Consider the following 20427-nt stretch of genomic DNA (forward strand, 5'->3'; position numbering starts at 1 on the left):
CACCACATCCTACACACCTTTTAAATATCTTCAGGGGTGGTGACTCAACCACTAACTTGGGCAGCCTGTTTCACTGCTTCACAACCCTTTCTGTGGAGAAATTTTTACTAATATCCAGTCTAAACCTTTCCCTGGTGCAACTTGAAGCCATTTCCTCTCATCACTTGCTACTTGAAAAAACCAACACCTACCTCGCTACAACCTCCTTTCAGGTAGGTTGTATTTGCACAAATGCTTTTGTCATTTAGCTGCAGAAGCCTTACAAATATTAAGGCTTCTTCATGGGAGAAGTCAAATCCCAAAAGATACTTTCAACTTTGCTCCTTTTTGCTTTTCTGTTGTTAAGGCAAACAATACAGAAAATTGAACCTCGTCATCAAAGAGCCATGAATTTCAAAGAGATTTTGTTTTTTACATTTTGAAATACTGTATGTTTAGAGAAAAGCACACAAAAGTCACTTGCTTGAAGAAAATTGCAAGCTGAGAAATGATCACTTGGTTTAACGAATGCAGTCTTTTCTAACCAACAACCTCAATATGAAATGACTTTAAAATTATCAAGCTCCAGCTTTTATAACATCATTTTTGCCCCATGATGTTCCCATTGACATGATTTTTCAGGACATTCAGTTAGAAGATTTGCAATTTCCAGTCTAAAAATTCACACAGGCCCTATTTTATATCCATGACCCTTTAGCTCTTCTCCTTTCCCCATCTTTACTCTATTGATGTGTTATACAGGCAGAAATCATACTCAGCTTGTATTTTGCTATACCAGAGAAGCCAGTCCCCTCTAGTGGGAAAGAACTTTAAAGATGTTTTTATTTAAAAAGAAATTTGATAGCTATAGAATTCACAGAACATCCTTCTTCTTCCTAGCAGGGTGGCACTGACATGTTAAAAAGAACACAGCAGTGATGAAGCAAGGGTGACACACTTCTCCCTCCTGATGTTCTCTCCTCCAGCTTTTCTCCTCCACATAAGTGCAGCTCAGGGAATCCATGCAGAGATCTGACACTATTTGTCAGCACCCAAACAAGTTGTAAGATAAATCATGCAACCTAATTTTAGCCCTGGCTGGCAAAGCCAATGTTGCTGCTACCCTAATGTCTATAATTTGGCTCAGATAAAAATGCTTTGGAAGGAGAATCATTTAATTACATCAAAGGCTGTTGGCCGACTAAGGCTCAACAGGCTTCCAGCTGGCAAAGGCATAAGGGCTGCTCTCCATTACAATAGGCATGTTGCCTCAGGATGAAGCCATGTAAAATACTGAAAACTTGTGTCGGGGTGTTAAAGAATACATTCAGAGCAGGTAGCTCGGTGTGCAGCTGCAGTGCCAGCTGCAGGTTGAGCTCTGGGGGTGCAGAAGCCCCAGCCCGAGGCAAGGGGCTGTGAACTGCTGACCTTTTGCCTAACAAAGGGCACTGGGACCCGTGGCCCATCCAGGGGACCAGACACTCCACACCAGACACTCCACACGGCAGGAGCCGACGACCGCCAGACTTGCCCTTCCTTAGACTCTGAGGGTCTAAAAGCCCAGGGGTCTCTTTGTTTGGGGTCCCTCCTCGGAGACACCAGCACGAACTGTTATTTTCTTACTTAGTTATTGCACCAAGATTAAATTATTTTAAGGATCTGGATGTCTGAGACTGTGCTATGGGAAACCTGGGGTCGAGCTTGTGAGGAAACCTGGTCTGACTGCGAGTGTGTGGGGTGTAGCTGCGAAGTGGCCTCAGTCCCACCTCATGTGGTGCAAGTCTGACTGCCAGAGTGCCAGAGTGGTTGGACAGGGAAGTTTCCTTAACACAGGGGATGGCAAATTTGGCTGTACCCACAACTTCTTTCTTTTGCAACTTTGCTCTGCCTAACCACTAAGAACTATCAAATAACTAGCATTCAAGAAGACATTTATTTTCCCCATTATCTGCAGCACTTCTCACATAAACTACTGCTGCAGAGTAGGGGCTCTGTAGGCTGAGAGCACTGTGCTGTAATCGCTGGCAGTGAATCTTCTTCAGCAGTACACCATATAATTTTTCATATTTTTTTACTTAAAATTTTGTAACTACTTGGTTATAAAATCAATCAGTTAATATCATGATTTCAGATATTTAAAAATAAACAAATTTTAAATAATAGTGGCAGTACCAGAATGGCTCCAATTGTATCTTCAGTGTCACTGTGTTTGTTCATGTTGAAATTATGATGGGTGAAGGATGAGATGAAAAATATTTTCAGCAGTTCTAGACACTGTTACCTAAAATAGACTTCTGTTCCTTCATGCAGTTTTCCGGAAGCGTTTTTGTTACATGTACTCTTACTACTGTCAGGGGAACCAAGACAAACCTGGTGCAAATAAAAGGTCCAGATGTCAGTCCCCTGTTCCCCAGGAGAACCCAACACTCACTATTATGCTCCTACACCTTTCCTATGCTCAGCAAGAAGATGTAGCCAAGTTAGAAGCATGGCCCCAAAGCTAAGCCAAGATTGTGTTGAGCCTGGCCTACAATATCCCACTTTCACATAAGAGCTTGGGGCAGCAGGGACTGGTGTCCCAGGCACCCCCTGGGCCATTGGAGGCAGGCAGGTGCCAGCAGGTGCAGGTACCTGGAGCACCCACATCCCAAAGGGATGCAGTGAGGGCACGGGGTGACCCTAAGCTGCCCAGGGAGCAGTTCCAGTGGCCATCAGGGCCAGAGCTGGGAGGCTTTGCTGAGCACATGCAGCACTCTGGGTAGCATGGTGATGAACCATTTGCATCAGGGTTTCATTAGCCAAACCACTTTGCTTTTTCACAGAATCACAGAACAGGCCAGGTTGGAAGGGATGACAGTGGGTTATCTGGTCCAATCTCCGTGCTCAGGCAGGGTCATCCCAGAGCACATGGCACAAGATTGTGTCCAGATGGTTCTTGAGTATCTCCAGTGGGGGAGACTCCACAAGCTCTCTGGGCAATCTGTTCCAGTGCACAGTAAAGAAGTTCTTCCTCATATTAAGGTGGAACTTCCTGTGCATCAGTTTCTGCCCCCTCACTGCCTCCTGTGCTATTGCTTGGCACCACCGAGAAGAGCCTGGATCCATACTCTTGGCACCCTCCCTCCAGATACTTATAGACACTGATGAGATCCCCTCTCAGACATCTCTTCCAGAGGCTGAACAGGCCCAGCACCCTCAGGCTTTCTGTTTCCCGCTTTGTGCCGACTCCCCTTCCCGCCATCCCCGACTTGCCCCTCCTCTCCCTCCCTCGCTTGCCCGCCCGCGGGGTACCAGCGGGCGAGACCATGAGAGCTCATGGTGGGGGGGGGCGGCCAAAGAGGCGCCTCTCACAGCGCCGAGGCGCAGTCACGGCCCAGCCAGGCAGCGAGCGGCCGGTGCCCCCGCGGCACCGTGAGGGCCCGCCGCAGGAGCGGCGCCGCCGCCGTGCAGCCCCGCGCCTCCCGCCACCCCGCGCGGTTGGACGAGTTGGTGCGGGCCGGCGGCGGCGGCGCGGAGGAGGAGGGGGGCGGCGGGGGCGCGCAGGTGAGCGCGCGGCCGTGTCTGTTTCCGGCGCGCCGCGTCCCCGCTCCGCCGCGGCCGGGGAGGGAGCACGGGCGGTCCCGCTCCGCGCAGGTAACACGGGCCGGGGGCGGGCAGCGGGGCCGCGGCCGCCTTGCCCGCTGGCCCCGCTGCCGCCCCCGCCGCCCCCCGGGAAAGGAGCGGGTTCACCCTCCCGCGGACCCCCCTGCCCCCAGCCTGCGGCTGTGCGCTCCGGAGCCGGCGGGCTGCAGCGCGGGAGGCGGGGCGGGGAGCCGCGGCCCCGATTGGCAGCGCCCCAGCGCTCCCGCCCCTCCCCGGTGCCGGTGCCCCCCGCCCCGGGCGGGGCTGTGCGGGCGGCCCGGGCGGGCGAGGGGCGAGTCTTGGGCCTGCGCTCGAGGCGGGCGCTGCTGGGCACGGGCGGGGGCTGGGACGTGTCCCTGGGGTGTGTCCCTGGGGTGTGTCCCTGGGATGTGCCCAGCGGAGCCCTGCCGGGGTCAGGCGGCCGGAGCCGCTCCCGGTGTGCCGCTGGGGTGCGGGGCAGCGACCCGAAGCCCGTGTCGCAGGAGGCGGCTCTGGAGCGGAATTCCTGCCTCCCTCGCGCCAGGTTCCCATCTGCGGCGCGTGTCTGTAGACGTGCAAGCTGCTGAGATGACAGATAACACACGCTGTCGGCTTGCCCTTTAAAAGTGATCGTTTAGAGCAAGCCAGCCAGCTTTCTAAATTTGTTTTTGGTAATTCTTAGCTACCATAAACAACACCTGCTTTTCTTTCTCACGTCTTGAGGGATAGGAGGCACATAAAATAAAGGGAATCCTTAACAGCCATAGGAGGAAAGCAGTGGAACAGATTGAGGGAAGTGTTGTCAATTTACAATCAGTGGAGGTTATAGTTACTGTAACTGTACACCTACACTGTACTTGCAGCAAAAGTATGTGCAGGATTTGGCAGAATTAAGTTACCTTAAGTTACTGTTCTGTGATGTATTAATTTGTGTAAATTATTTTGCACTCAACATTAGCAGTGTGCTATGACTGTAAGGGATAGAAGAGTCGACCGCAACTATGTCAATGTAGGAAGCTTTTAATTTTTTAATTTATTTTTTCTTATTTGTATGCTCATTTATAAATGTAATTACTCATTATGTCTTCATCATAGTATCACTGTGGTGTATGCTTTTGGCAACTCTCAAATAATAAAAAGTGCTGTTTGTAGGGCTCTAGAGATGCTTGGGGAACGATACCATGTATGTTGTGGTATATCTTGAAGGGTATTTCAGATCTGATTGGCTATGAGTTCAAAGATAAGCTTCGTGTATATTTTTTGTTGATTGACACACATTTTCTTTCAGCCACCTCGTCAATACCTTGCAGAGGCAATGGAGGCAATGATGAAAACCCTGGTGTAATTAAACAAAAAGAAGAAGTATTCTTAGCTGCGCAATACTCTTTTAGTATCATTCAATGCCTACCATTTCAGAAGATGAAAAGGAAAATGGTTCTGGAAATAATGGAAACACTGAAAACAGAGCTGGGAAAGAATCCCCAGAAGCTTCTCTTCATGATCCTGTGAAGCCATACTGCATGTCAGACAGCTCCACTGCATCGTTGGTATCCAGGGAAGATGGGCATTATCCATGGGGATGTCCTGTGACTCATACAAGAGAGAAATTTTATACCATCTGCTCAGACTATGCTTTTTTAAACAGAGTAACATCTATTTGTAAAAGCCCAAGTGCTTCAGTTAGTGCCTGTCTGTCAGGCAGTGCTGCCTTAAATGTTGGAAATAACACACCTAACTTACTCAGCGTTCAAACTGGTGCTTCAGAGATAATCTACGGTGAAGATGCTGACTTGGAAAGCCTACCTGGCAGTCTTGGAAAGCTTCCACTGGCATGGGAAATAGACAAATCGGAGTTCAATGGTGTGAACACAAATCTGAAGAACAAAGCAGGTGAGGTGGTGGAGTTTTGATGTGAAAGGAAAAGGCTTCATGTTTACAGCTTGTTTGCGGAGGGGGCTGGCCATGTATCCCTTGAGGAAGTGCTATAGAAGAGCTTCTACTTCATTTCAAGGAACCTGCTCATCGGAAAAGAAGAGGGTGAGATAGGAGGAGTGAAAGTCAGATGTAGCTACCTGGGGAAGTGGCTCTAAAACAGGCTGGCTTCTGCTTAACTGTGTATTTTTTTATTTTTTGGGGTGGTTTCTGGTATTTTTTTCCCACTGTGTTTTTGGAGTGTTTTGGTTTTTTTTTTAATTTTAGTAGGACCTAGTGCGTTGTGCAGTGATTACTTTTGCCTGTTAAGTACAGGTTTGTCACTTGCAGAAATGTTTCAAGATACTTCAGAGATGTATTTTGAAGTTGAAGATGTGGTTTGTTTATGACAGTGGAATCATGACAGTTGCCTAGGAAAACAGTAGGTTTCTGTAACAGAATTTTATTTATTTCAATTTGCTACATGTACACAGTGTTAGGGATCCTTTAAAACTGGCTCCTTTGCTACCTCCTGTGTTCTTTCTCTGCCTAGTCACTGATTGCAACTACAAATCAAACACTGGCATACCCAGTTGGTTTTCTTTGTCCTACAATCCCTCTGTTTATCTAGAGCGTGCTGTGGATTTTTTTTCCTTGATGGCTTGGCTAGCTAGTCAAACTGCTGTTTTCTCTACATTAGTATGAAACCTGTTCAGCAAAACTTAAAAACATGTTTGGCAAGTTGCCATTGCCTTTTCATGTGTACATGAAGTGTCCTTAAATAAAAGTAAGAAGTAAATTATAATGTCTTAGAGGATGGTCATAATTTCTAAAATATGTGGTATATTTTATCTGGATGTGATGGCTTCAAAATGGGACAAAAATATTTCTGCTGTACAGTGTGGCTCAACTCTCCATTTTTCACTGCCTCCGTGGCTTACGAGAAGGAAGAGACCTCTGGTGTATATTATTCTTACTGAATTTGCATATAAGCTTTCATCAGAAGCTGGTTACAAGGCTGGCAGTGAAAAACAAGCATTTCATTATATTGCACATGCATTTAATGTTAGGAGATGGGAAGTCCCTGATGGTGTGAGAGTCTATTTCTGGGATGGCTGATTTAACGCATTAGAATAATCAGATTGACTTATCTCTTTACACAGTTGGGCAGGACATCATTTTCTGTTCATGATCTAAACACCATGTTGTTTACAGAGCTAATGGCAGCTTTACAAACCTGTTGACAATCTTGGTTATATATTTGAGCTTTTTCCTTTCACTTAAAGTCCCAGTTGGCACTTACTAACACAACCAGTGTCTCTATTTGAGCTGTATGCTATCAGTAGAAGTATTTAAGAAGAAAGCTATGGAAGGTTAACTAGACATTAATTTGTTTCTGAAATCTGTTTTGTAGGCAACATGAAGAAACAAGGGATGAAGAAAAAGTCTGTGGACAAAAAAAGCAAACAATACAGAGAGTGTCCTCAGCGTTCAGCTCTTGAAGATGTGAAGGAGAGAAAAGTGTTGGACCTTCGGAGATGGTAGTATTTTTGAATTGTGTTTAGAATTATTCCCATACAGTTTGTCACTAAACACTGTTGCTAGTTACCTGATTTAAAACTTCTTAATAATGTCTCCATACATTTTTTTAGTAGAAATGGGGATATGCTCGGCATACATACAGTGTCTATACAACCTATTATCGTATGAGTATAGTTCACTAAATTCACTTAGTTTAATGAATCTGTATGTCTGTGACATCAGAAAATTAGGCTTAGCTTAGGGAATCTGCGATCTGGAATGACATTCATTAGTAAATTGGTAGAGATGCAGTTTACTGCAAGTTGACATGTTAGAAGAGACTGTACACTATTAGTGCATTACCGTTTTTTCCTATGGGATCATTTGTACAGAACTCCCATGGAGCTGTTGGAAATTTGGCTGACTTATATAAAATAGGGTACTAGCATCTGACAAAGAAATTAGTTAACATATTTACTCAGTTTATTTTTCAAAGAATGCAGTTATTTTGGGTTTTTGTTTGTATTTTTTAATACAGGTGACATAAAAACATCTAATATAACATGACACTTCAGTGACGTGGCACACAGAAAAGTAGTTCAGGTTGGTCCTATAACTAAATCAAGAATGCTTATTAATGTGTTTGGGGTTCTTTTTGTTTAAGGTATTGTGTTAGCCGACCTCAATACAAGACTTCTTGTGGCATTTCATCCTTAGTGTCTTGCTGGAATTTCTTATATAGTACGCTGGGAGCTGGAAGGTAAGTCAGACATAGACTGCTTTAGTGTCTAAAATATGACTCTTGAGTGTCTAAAATATGTTACTAATTACTTTATTTACTTCTTTTATTTTCTTTTTTTTTATTTTCAGTTTACCACCTATCACTCAAGAAGAAGCTTTGCATATACTGGGCTTTCAGCCCCCATTTGAGGAGATTAGGTTTGGTCCCTTCACTGGAAATACAACTCTAATGAGGTATGTTTGGTTCTTTTGATGTAGCTAAATTGTTAATTTATGCAAAAATAACATAAAGCTAAGAGATAGAACCTTTAAAAATACACCAGTTCATTTATTTTTAAAAAAGTGGCTAACACAAGTTAGTCCTCTTAAGCTTTAGAATAATGGAGCATACCTGGGTACTCTGACAGCACCCAAAGACACTTTTCAAAGAGTGGTTTGCACTGGCCATTTTGTATAGTGCGGTGTTGCTACACAGGTCAGGTGAATGTGAAATTCTATTTGATTTTTCATTCAGTTTGTTTAGTGGTTGTATAATACTCTAGTGAGTCCAGTCTTCTGGTTAGGAAATTTTTTCTTTATACTCATTTTCCTGTTTTTGAAAATGCATGTTAAATGCTTGCTAATATCACTGAAACAGCCTGAAAAGGCAATTGATATACTAGTAGCTTTATGTAAAATATAATTTAAGAATTGAAAGTGAGGTAGTGCTGCACCTTTGCTGCAATGGAGCTGTTCAGGAGGAGGAAGAGGAAAAAAAAACAAAACAGAAGCATGGGGCTGAAGTCACAGAACACTTCAACTTTGAAATTTTTTATCACTTCTGCTCTGCTGTTTCCTGTTATTTGTAAGTTAGACTTGAAATCTTTATACTTTTTTTGTTTGTTTTATATTAAAGGAATTTTAGGATTAAACAGAGCCAAGAAGCATATTATACTTGATTGTTGAACATCTGACAGGGCTTTGGTGTGTTACCCTTCTGTGAAACTAAAAAAAAATTTACAGTGTTCTTGCTTGCTTCATGAGTTGCGTTTGATTTAGTTAATTTTTTTTTGGCAATATATAGTGTTGAAGGCAATGTATAGTGTTTGACTCAGCAGGTTGGTGCTGCATTTGAAAATGTGTCAGCAGTCCGTTCTCCAGCCAGCATACTGGCTAGATCATTGAAAAGTGTCATGAAAATTTCCTCATCTGCCTTAGGAGACTCAGATACAGATACAGGATTTGTATCTCATCAGGAATATGTCAGGTTATAGTGACCCTTGCAGACCAAGCTGATAAAATGCTCTGTCTCTTTAAGTCAACAGTCTATACAGACAAAAGTTAAACTTGTAATTCCTTGATTTCCCCTGTGAGTATCTTGTGTACTTCAGGGAAGTTACTCTTTTTTTTTTTTTTCTGCCTGGTCAAGTAATTTTAAAGTACTTGGCAGAGTGGGAAACAGGAGGACTGGGAGCCAACCCCATCACCCAACATAGCTTTATGACTGAGGTGTTATCTTCAGACATGTGAATTTGAATCTTCCAATATGGAAAAATTGCAGGCCTGTCCTCACTTACTGCTCTTAGGAGGAGTTGCAGTATGGGACTCCTGTAGCACTCAGGCTTTGTGAAGCTTATGTGACAGAAGCCGAAAATGATGTACAGTCTCTCTCTTGAAGGGTTCCTTCTGGTATCTTAGATTTCATTTGTGTAGCTTACAAATCATAGCTGAAGTTTGGCACTTCAGAATTTGGTGTCTTTCTAAAGGCTGAGCAACTGAAAATTAGAGGTGTCTGGACTGAATACAATAGGACCAACATTTCACATCCAGATCTTTGGTTATTATAGATCTATGTCAGGTCTGGAAAAGCACAGTGAAGGAAAAGGCTTTGCATATTTATTTCTCTGTCTAGGATATGTTGAGTTTTGTTTGTATTGGCTACTATCTACTATCTATATACTAGTGTGGTAGGTATTTAGTAGCACACAAAAACCTTTTTTCCTAAACTGTCAAGACATGAAGAGCAGGAGGAAATAAAATTGCATTTAATCACTCTTGAGTTACTACAATCTTTAAGCTTATTGTTTCAGATGGTTTAGGCAAATAAATGATCACTTCCATATCAAGGGATGCTCATATGTTCTGTATAAACCTCATGGGAAGAACAAGACAGCTGGAGAAACTGGTACGTATCTAATCCTAAAGCATTCATCTTACAGTATATAAACTGAAAAATCCTGCAGTGTGTAGCATGTGACAGGACAAAGTCTGTAAGTAGTACTTCCAGTTTGAGATAAGATATCAAGAAGCTCTAACTTGTCTGATTTTTCTGCTTTTACTTTTTCTCCTAATTTGTTAAAATTTTCATTTTTAGTTTTATTATGAAAATATATATTCTGTGCTATACATTCTGCACTGTATATTCTGCTATCACAGAACTGAAATTTTAAAGTATCCAGGAGAACACTGCATTTCCGGTTCTGTGTTTGGGAAGATTTATTTGTTGTCATACACTGGGAGAACAACATATTTTTGTTTCAGCTTTTTAGAAATGTATATTGTATAAAAATTCAGAATGTCCAGCACAAAAGTATTAGTCCTTAATAAATGTTTTATACTTTTGAAAAACCCAATTTTAAAGTTAATTAAGTCATGACTTTAGCTAACATCTGTCTCTAAAAGTTAGGTGATTATTCTCAATTAGCTTATGAAGCTGCATTTTTATGTCTACTTTTAAATGTAATACCTAAAAAAAAAAAATTACTTTCATACCCAGATTACTAGCCTTTGGTATAGTCTGGGTAATTATCTTCTAATTAAAACATTATTTAAAAGCATAAAGCCACGCTGAAAAGTTTTGGGGGAGATTATAAAAATGGAAATAACTTTTTTTTTTTCTTGGTATCCCATTTGAAAATTCTGTCATGTTTCAGTGCCTCTTCTAAGCTTTTCCTGAAACTGAGTGTTGTGGTCACATTACAAACCAGGGTATGCCCAAATGTGTTTCTAAGAGCTAAGAATCTCCAAGAAGCTCAGGATACCAAAACATTTGAAAGCTTTCAGTGGTTTCAGTAGTACCATTGATGTGTGCTACCTGTGACTTGGGGCAGCAGGACTGCATTGTGTTACAGTGTGTATTTCCAAGGTTAAGACGTACTTTTGGTTCTTTTTATTTTTTTTCTTTTTTCCCCAGAACAATAAATTTTAATACCATTTTTATCCAAATACTAAGCATACTTTATATTACACTTTCTTAGTACACACTATGTGGCAGATAGTACTTAATTTCCTCAAAAATAACAAGACGTTTGAAAAAAACCAGAAAACTGTATTTTGTGCATGCCTGTCAGGTCATGTCCTCTCATTTAAAAAAGCAGTATAACTACTCTCTGTTATCAAATAGGTCTTTTTTTTTGCTGAATATGTTGCACAGGATCCCAAACACCCTGTCCTGTAACCTGATCTTTCTTTGTAGCTGCAGGGGCCCTTGCAAAGCTCACACGTGGATTGAAAGATGAATCAATGGCCTACATCTACCATTGCCAAAACCATTATTTTTGCCCAATTGGATTTGAAGCAACCCCAGTAAAAGCTAGTAAAGCCTATAGGTAAGATACTGTGTTTATGCTTATTTTAGGTGAAGAAACATACAGGAAAATTTACTGCAAGTTGATACCATTTTTCTTCCCTAAGTAACATTTTGTTGTATGTCAAAAAGACATTTATGTCTGAGCTAGCAAAACACTACAGTGTGATTTGAAAGGACTGACTTGAAATTAAGCATAACTAAGCAGACTAGGTTGAGAGAATTTAAAACAGAAAACTATGAGTGGTATCCAGAAATTGTTTAAAGACATTTTAGCCAGATATAGAAAGGGTAGTTATTTACTTGAAGGACAAGTGAAGGTAACTAGTCTGAAAAATAAAAACATATAGGCTGAAAAAAAGCCAGGTGCTTTGTTTTAAGGCAAAACAATAAAATGCCAGCTAATTATGGAGGCAGTCTGTTCCCAGAGACCTTGGAGGGGAAAACAGAAGTGTGTGTATGTTGCAATTTTTCTTTATAAACTAGAATCAAAAAGCCTACAGTGATATCAATCCATCCTGGGGTTGATGTGATAAAATTTACACTTAGAAACCAGTGTTTGTATACAGCAAGAACAGGGAATGTGTAGGTATTGTAGGATGGTGGTTGCATACATTTTTTGCAGGGTTGACTAATAATGATGATAAACTGCAACTACTGGAGTGTAAGGCATAGAAAAGTAAGATATCTGAGTAATTTGTTACCAGGAATTGGCAGGGGGTGGGGGGAGGGAAGCTAGAAGAGATCTTTGGACTATCACAGTATGTTTGGCTTTTTTAAGCAATGCTTGGAATGCTGGAGCACTTCTAAAATACCAGGAGAAGCTTAATATGCCAGTTGTTTTAGAATAAAAATACAATTACAGGTACCTGAATAATTTCAGATTTCTCAGGGTGATGTTGCTCGGGATAATATAATGCACTAGTTGATAGATATTTCAATTAAATTTAGGTTTTAAAAGAGGATAATAGCATTGATACTCATACTGAGTTTAGGGGAAGTCTTGTATTAAACCTACAGATTTTAAGTTTGAAAATATGAATCGTTGACACCATTTATATGTTGTAAGACATTTAACTTGCTGCTTTATGTAGTAGAGTACTCCATGTACTCTCCTGTGGAGAGTAGTTTGTTTTACCTCATTCACGGAATCATATTAAACTGTTTTTCCTCTCTCAAAGTAGTTACAAACACAGTTATGTGCTGGAGGTTTCTGTTGGACTTTCTTGAGGTTCAACCATTGGTCAGTATTTATTAGTATTATCATAGAGCATAAGAAGACAATTCCTGACACAATTAGCAGATACCAATAGTGGAGAATATTAACCAATTAAAAGAATAGATCACTAGTATAAGGTGAGTCTCAGTCTTACTGTTAGCTTGCTAAGCAGTCTGACTTAGCTGTTAAAGAGGTGGGGTCATGTCAAGGAATGGAGAATGATAGCTCTGCTTTTGGAGTTCAAAATGGTAATTTTTTTTGAGGTGATAAAGCATAATCTTATGAATCTAATTTGTTCCCAGTGAGTCTCACCATAAGGGTTAATGAAAGCTTTTAGTACATGAACAAAAAAATACAGTTTTTTATTAAGATTGCCTTCAGTGACGTGCCATATTTGTGAGAAGTGTGTAGAAAATATGCCCCAAGTAGAAATCCAGTACATCAGTTTGCTTAAATTTACCAAAACATTAGTGGCTTATTTACTCAATCAGTTACTAAGAATCTGCACTAGAAAAACAAAGTAAAAAAAAAAAAGGTTTACTAGATGAAAAATGCAGTTTGCCAAGTAATATGATCCAGTGTGTGGAAGCGTAACATGCCTTATAACTAATCTGAATTTACATTGTTTAGTAATAAGTGAGAACAACACTTTTGGTCCTTTACCCATGGCTGAAACAGATTGTTATTCACTAGTGATGTTGTTTTTAAGTCAGTATTACATTTTTTTCCTAACAGCAGTTATCTTCTAACAATGTAATGGAAAATAATAAGTTCAAGGAGCTTTTATAGCCTTACTTTAGGCTGGAAGTCAGACCAGAAGAGCATCCTATTTTCTTTGTCTTTTCCGATCTTACTGGGAAAAAAAAGTGTTTCTGTTCCAGAAGCATTATATAGATTCTGGAGCAATTCTTGTTTATCTGTTTTAAGCTTTTATTTAAAAATGAAGCTAAGAAACATTTTCAGTTCCAAAAGCAGTGGGTAGACAGGTTGCTAGGCTGAGCTAAGTAGATAGGCTGCTAGGCTGAGCTTAGAGACAGTTCTTAGGTCACCCACAGACTTCCTGTATGATCTTAGGTTGCTGGATTTGGACTCGGGAGACCTGGGTTCGGTTCCCAGTTCAACCACAGACTTCCAGTGTGACTTTAGGTAAGTCAATTAATCTATCCTGTGTCTTGGTTTTCCATCTGTGCAATGATGGCATACATTAGTTTTTTACAGGGAATTTTTTATAAGTAAACAGATTATTGTAAGCACTAAGGTCATATGCTGTGTAATACCCTAGGCAGAAAAATCTCAGGTTTTGTCACAATTGAAACTGAAGTAGTTTTTCATGAGGTGATTATCTACAGGAAGTCACAGAACTGTCCTGTGTATCTCATCGGTCTCTCCTGATGCCTTTCACAAATTTTCCCTGATAAGGTTACTGCAGGCTTTGAGTTTCTTGGAAGTTGATCACAAACTTGAAATTGATCTGTTGAAGGGTTTGGATTTTTAATATGTGGTATTGGATGCTTAGGAGGAAGCATTTGAAGTTACCACTTGTGTTCTAGAGGTTACCCTACAGCTGTTAGTGGAGGTATAGTTTAAAAATGGTGGAAAGGACTCTTTCGTGACTGTTAGACAGTCACAAATAGGGAGGAGAATGTTTGTTTCACATTCGTGTGGCTTTCCACAGCTCTTATTTCTGTTTTACCTACATATTTATATTTAGATCATATACCAGACTGCCTTTCATCCAAGTAACGCTATTTTTAATGAATATCTGTCTTCTTCCCAAATAACATGCAGTAGCTTTCACAAGGCTTGCTTCTAGGCCTTGTGAAACGAAAGGTTCCCTGTATGGAATTGCGAATTGTATGTAGCGCAGGAGCTGAGGAAACAATTTTAAACATTAGAAAATCCTAAAAAGAACAGCAGAATGTGAATAACTCTTTTTCTTTTTAGTATACACAATAAATCTTACTAGGATTGTATCTTCTATTGAACAGAGGTCGTGTCTTGCAGCAAGAAGTAGAATATTGGATCTTAATTGGAGAGCCGAGCAGAAAGCATCCAACAATACACTGTAAAAGGTATGTTGCTTGGTAAGAATATAAAACAATGTTTTCTTTCAAAACACTTTGTACGTCTCTACTCAGGGTCAACAAATGACTTTTTAGTTCTTTTGAATGAGTATATATATATAGATATATCTATCGAGCAGAAACAGGTGGTGCTTTAGTGAGAAACTTTGTGTTTTGACGTTAGGGTTGGCTCTACAGTTTTATATCACCTATCAGGACATCTGTGGGCTGCTGCAAGCCAAAGCCCATTTCTCTTGTTGGAGTGTGACATCTCACGTTAGTCAGGAAGAAAAGACACCTCATCTGTCTGCAATGGTGCCAGTTACAGGCTGTATGGCCCTTGGAGGAGTTTACCCTGCAGCTGAGGACATCCACAGGCTATGTGTGGGCTGTGCACAGGATATTCTGCTGCTACTAAGGTCTCCTAGCTCAGGTGCAGTTACAACCTGTACTCTGTTGTGTTATTAGCTTATCTGTGCATTAAAACAGTACATTTATGATGAGGTTTGGCTCCTGCAAAGTTGGTGTCTAAACTAGACATACAGACTAGGAGACCTAGAGGGTACTCTGTAGAAATTTCATCGATTAGTTATATTTGTCAAGATAAATTGACAGTACAGTTTATCAGCTTAACTTATGCTTAGTATTATTTCTGAAATCGGGGAACAGTGCAAAATAGTAGTATTTCTCAAGAAACTAGTTCCATGGCCAAAATATAAGTTTTAGCAAATAGCATCTCTGTTACCCCCAAATTAATTATGGAGTGATTTTTCTTGATACATTAGGAGAAGAACAGTGAAAACAAATTATAATGATAATACTTCTTTTATTTTTGTTTTTTTCAGTGATGTGACTATGTTAATAATTGCAAATAATTTGGCATTTTGGACTAATGAGATTAAGTGCAATAAAATTAAAATCACATTATGCATGTGGTTATTGTGCTGAGAAATGGCGTGTTGTAGATCTCCATGACAGAACTTTGTCCTGTGGTATATAAACTACAAATGGCACGGGAAAAGGTTTCTGAATCCAGAATAAAAACCTTTGTAATATTAATTTTGATTGTGGAGACATTCTGTCTTTTGCTACACTCCCAATGAGAGCTAGCAGAAAGTTCTGTGCTTAAGGTAGGAAGGCAAAGGTTGGGGTATAAATGCATTTGCTGAACTTGGAGGATGGCGTTAGAGAGAAACAGGTAATTAGACATTGGTAGAAATGAAAAGGTGATGTGTAGGTTTAAAGAGGTCTGGAATATGTAGATATTTGTTTCAGTTGTGCTAGAAGGAATTATGAATCTTTGAAGAGCTGAGTGAGTTGAGAATGATTCAACTGATAGTTTAGATTTAAATAAAATGGAGTTACAACAAGAGCTGTCTGGTAAAAGCAGATTTAGTGTGTGGAAAAAACCAAGGGTTTAAACAAAATAATACAAAACGGTAAAAGAGGTTTAAGTAAAGGAAAAGCTAATGTTTCTACTTGCCTAAACCACACTTTGTTTCTTCCTGTCACAAACTGATGAATTGGTAAGGATAAGGAATGTAACTAATGACTCATGGTGCTCTCACTCATTTTGAAAGGCATTTTCCAAGAGCAGGAATAATCACTGTGAATGCTTTGATTAAACATGACGCTTTTATATCTATGTTGATGTCTCTGATATTGAGGCTCTTATATCTTTACAGATTCATTTATCTTTAAATCACTGCTAAGACCATTTAAAGCTACAGTTCCGTATTTGCGTGCACATATACCTGAGTCTTAATCCTGCTGAGATTTCTTAAATGTCAGCTGAGTAGTAAAAATTTTATTCTGTAGGTGGGCAGATATTGTCACTGACTTAAACACTCAAAATCCAGAATATCTAGATATTCGACACCTAGAGAGAGGATTGCAGCATCGAAAAACAAAGAAGGTAAGGTAAACTACTAAGATGGGAGGAAATTCATGGTAAATTTTTGCAAACTTACTCCTACTTCAGCAGTGTAAGATAACTTCACTAAAGAAGTTTGTTGTGAAGCATTGCTGAAGAAAAAAAGTAAAATGTGGGTACTTGCATACCAGCATCTTTTATATTTATTTGTAGGACAAGAACAGCAATAGTTTGGCATATGCCAGGATGAACCAGGATGTGTTCATGTGTGTATACGATGTTGTATATGTGTGTTATACAATGTATTTGGTCACAATATTTAACCTTGCTGGTTTAAAATGTAGCTGCAGCAACCATGATAATACTCCGCAGCCAAATTACAAACCCTTTGGGGCATGACCCTTCTAGCTTCCTTTAAGTGGGAAACAAGGTAAAATCGAGTAGGATCAGGGATAAAAGAATGCATGTCTGTCCCTTGTGCAGACTTAGTGTCAATGCATGTGGCTTTCTTTCCTATAGATAGGGCTGTATGTTGTGGGTGGAAGATGTATTTGTCATTTGCGGATTGCAAGTCTATGAGAAATAATAGACTGAAGAGATAATTTCAAACGTGAAGACCCTATGGAAGACTGTGTCAGCAAGATCAGAATGGACCAGAACAGATAATTTCTGAGAAGGTAGCTAGAAAGTAAAAAAGACTAGCAGAAGATAAGCAATACTGGCCCATGAAAGATAAAATGGATAACTTAAAAAGATGAGAAAGAAGGCAGTAATTGAATCTGGGAAACAATTAAAAACTGATTGATGCGAGTTGTTTGTTTGTGTATATGGTTTTGTGTTGGAGGTTTTTTTGTGGGGTTTTGGTTTTGTTTGTTTGTTGTTTTTTTTCTGGTTTGTACGTTGTTAGCTTTTTTTGTGTATTTTCTTTTTGAAATGATTGTGTTACTTGCCAAGATGTTGATGTCAAATATCAATGTATTTCAGAAATGCACCCATGTGCATTTAACAAAGAGCCTTTTTACTTTGATTAGGTTGGAGGAAATCTTCATTGCATCATTGCCTTTCAGAGACTTAACTGGCAAAGGTTTGGTCCTTGGAATTTTCCATTTGGAAATGTTAGACAGAATAAACAATCCCAAACACAAGGACAAGGAATTTCCAAATCTGAGAGTGAAGACAATATCTCTAAGAAACAACATGGACGACTGGGTCGATCTTTCAGTGCTAGTTTTCATCAAGAATCTACGTGGAAGAAATCTAATCTTCGGGAGAGGAGGAACAGTGGGTATCAGAGTTATAATGATTATGATGGAAATGATTAAAATTAACTTTAGATGATAGAGTTGATATATCAAAGTTAGTTTTAATCAAAACATATTAGGGATCTATTAGTCCTAGAATACATATGAATAGAAATTATGGTATAAGATACAGCCTCATAATTATTAAATAAATATGATGATATGGTTGCAGTGGACAAGATCTGATGTGTAAAGTGACAGATAAGCACAGATTATTGTACTTTTGCAATCAAAGATAAATATGACAGCAAAATCAATAATTTCTTTTGAAATAATTGTACTATGTCCTGATTTGTGAAAACAAAAGAGCAGATTGAAATTAGTCAATGTAATAAACAGATTTCATTGAAAATATTTAGTGTTCAAAAGCATGAAAAACTGTGGTATGACTTTATAAAAAAGGGTTATTCTGCAAATGGTGTAAGGATAAAAGTAATCATTGCCTTCCTTTTTAACACTTAATTTTATTAAGGCTGCCCATATCCATTGCAAAGGAAAAAAAAATCACATAGGTTAGAAAACCTTTTGGATTTACAAAGGGAATGTACATTCTCCATTTAGTTCCCATTAGACTTCTGTCGGTCAGATAATCATATCTTGAGAAGCAGGTCTCACTTTCTTTTCCCTTATCTGGTTGCCTGTTTTAGACTGTGGGGAATTGCCTTTTTGAGGATGGAACTTCTCTGTTGCTTTTGCTCTGTGGGTATAGTGGCTGAATTCTTATCCTGGAGCCTCTTCAGAACACGGACTCACTTAACACAAGCTTGTGAAATTCAGTATTAAAAGCTGCATTTACCATTAGCCAAATGAGCTAGCTGAACACTATGTTCTGTTGGCAGTTCTTTTTCTTGTTCAGTCTTAAAGTCTCTGTCCTTTTTCTGCTGCTCTTTTTATTTTGTATGAAGGGGGTGCAAGTGCCGAAAACTGCTGACAGCCCCGATGATATACCTCTCAGCCAGCAAACAATTCAAGCTTTTTCAGGTGTCCACGTGCAGTCTATTTTTTTCTTTTCTTGTTTTCCCTGATTTGAAATTTATCTAGTTGTTTGCCCAAACACATCTCAACAGTTGCAATGTTCTGTGTACAAATGTTCATACCTGCTCAAGGATTAATTTTTTGACATAAAAAGATTTGTCATGGAATGCAGGGGTTTTGTAGGTTGCTGCTTTTGTTAACCAAAAATGGGAGACTTTTAGACTTTTGTTCACTCAATAAAATTTGTTTTCTATCTTGTTTGCTTTTCATTTGTCATGGGAACGGTAACCCTACATTTGGAAAAGGTCTTCAGCAGAGTAGGTAAGCAATGGATCAGAGTTGCAAATACTGCTTAGCAAACTTATCCTGGAGGTAGGATCTCTTTGCTCATAAAAAGTGGCTGTGCTGTGCAGCCACTGTGACTTAACTTCTGATATTTAATTTCCCAAAGCCTGCAGCCTCACGACTGAACAGAACCCATAGGTTTTGAAAATTTATTTTCCAGATCAGCTGTTTTTGCAAGCTGAGTTTGGGCTGAGGGCTCAGGTTTCTCTGGAATACTTGCACTGTGTTCTTTAAGGTATTTAAGACATATATGCAGTGTAATATGTACGTCTCATAAGTTTTGCTTAATAATGATAGTTACACTGAGGAACAGGGACTCTGATGGTGGCCGGCTGCTATGCTTAACTGGTTTTACAGTTATTTTGCTCTTGACATGGAGACTGTCACATTTCATCCAGAGTACTCCGTATATGGGATTCGTCCAGCATTGGCAGGAGGAAAGTCCACGTCCTCGGGGTTATGCTTCAGGAAGCTTTCCCTAGGGATTCACCGAGGGGTGAGTGTGTCCAGTGAGGGGCACTGTGGCTGCGGTGGGAGCGGAGTGGGGAAGAGCACATGCTGCAAGGAAAATCTCGTTCGGGAAGAAAAATAATAGAGGACTTTTTTTCATTCTGCGATGTGAGATTTTGTTCTGTGGCATGAGACTTTTTTCGTTCTGCATCCAGAGAAGGGCAGTGGAGCTGGTGAAGGGTCTGAAGCTCAAGCGGTATAAGGAGCGGCTGAAGAAGCTGGTGCTGTTTAACCTGGAGAAAAGGAGGCTCAGGGATGACCTTATCACTCTACAACTGTATGAAAGGAGGTTGTTGCCGGATAGGCGTCGGTCTCTTTTCCCAGGCAACCAGCGACAGGACAAGAGGACATAGTCTCAAGCTGCAACAGGGAAGGTTTAAGCTGGACATAAGGAGGAATTTTTTCACAGGGTGATTAGATATTAGAATAGACTTCCCAGGAAGGCGGTGGAGTCACCGTCCCTGGCGCTGTTTAAGGGAAGACTGGACGTAGTGCCATGGTGGTGTTCGCTCATAGGTTGGACTCAATCATCTCAGAGGTCTTTTCCAACCTAATCGATTCTGAGAGTCTTTGGTGTTCGGTACTGGGCTCTCCTCCGGGCAGGCGGGGAGCCCGCCCTTCTCAGGAACGCTGGCGCTCCCCGCGGGCGGAGAAAGGGCGGTGGAAACCCTCTGGCCCTGCTGTGAAGGACGAGGGTGAGCGGCTGCTCGCAGACCGGGAAGTGGCTCCGGCTCCGCCCCGCGCACGGCGCTTCCCGGCGGGCCGCGGGGCAGCGCTGGGGCGGTACCGGGGCGGTACCGGGGCGGTACCGGGGCGGTACCGGG

General features: G+C 40.6%; 2 protein-coding genes across 5 annotated transcripts in view; one reads left to right on the forward strand and one right to left on the reverse strand.

Moving 5' to 3' along the window:
- The window catches only part of KDELC1 (KDEL motif containing 1), a 13549-nt gene extending 11271 nt beyond the window's left edge, over window positions 1-2278 (reverse strand). The window contains exon 1 of the mRNA XM_027674703.1: window positions 2261-2278. The gene's annotated coding sequence lies outside the window, so the exon portion shown is untranslated. The remainder of the gene's footprint in view (window positions 1-2260) is intronic.
- Window positions 2279-4870: 2592 nt separating this feature from the next.
- Window positions 4871-19006, forward strand: BIVM (basic, immunoglobulin-like variable motif containing). 4 transcript variants are annotated; one of them, XR_003532848.1, is made up of 11 exons: window positions 4871-5469; window positions 6905-7031; window positions 7676-7771; window positions 7882-7986; window positions 9822-9916; window positions 11207-11339; window positions 13611-13682; window positions 14525-14608; window positions 16418-16514; window positions 16992-17149; window positions 17504-17621. XR_003532848.1 is itself a non-coding variant. In XM_027674711.1 (10 exons), exons 1-10 carry the CDS (start codon window positions 4980-4982, stop codon window positions 17792-17794), a joined length of 1590 nt encoding a protein of 529 aa, XP_027530512.1. In that variant the 5' UTR covers window positions 4871-4979; the 3' UTR covers window positions 17795-19006. The 4 variants fall into 4 exon arrangements, 3 of the variants coding, with proteins under 3 accessions (XP_027530512.1, XP_027530514.1, XP_027530513.1); XM_027674711.1 differs by lacking the exon at window positions 16992-17149 and having other exon boundaries at window positions 17504-19006; XM_027674713.1 differs by lacking the exon at window positions 17504-17621 and having other exon boundaries at window positions 16992-17497.
- The last annotated feature ends 1421 nt before the right edge of the window (window positions 19007-20427 follow it).

Source organism: Neopelma chrysocephalum, unplaced genomic scaffold (genome assembly GCF_003984885.1).
Source record: "Neopelma chrysocephalum unplaced genomic scaffold, ASM398488v2 Primary Assembly neopelma1_25, whole genome shotgun sequence".
Lineage (NCBI taxonomy): Eukaryota > Metazoa > Chordata > Aves > Passeriformes > Pipridae > Neopelma > Neopelma chrysocephalum.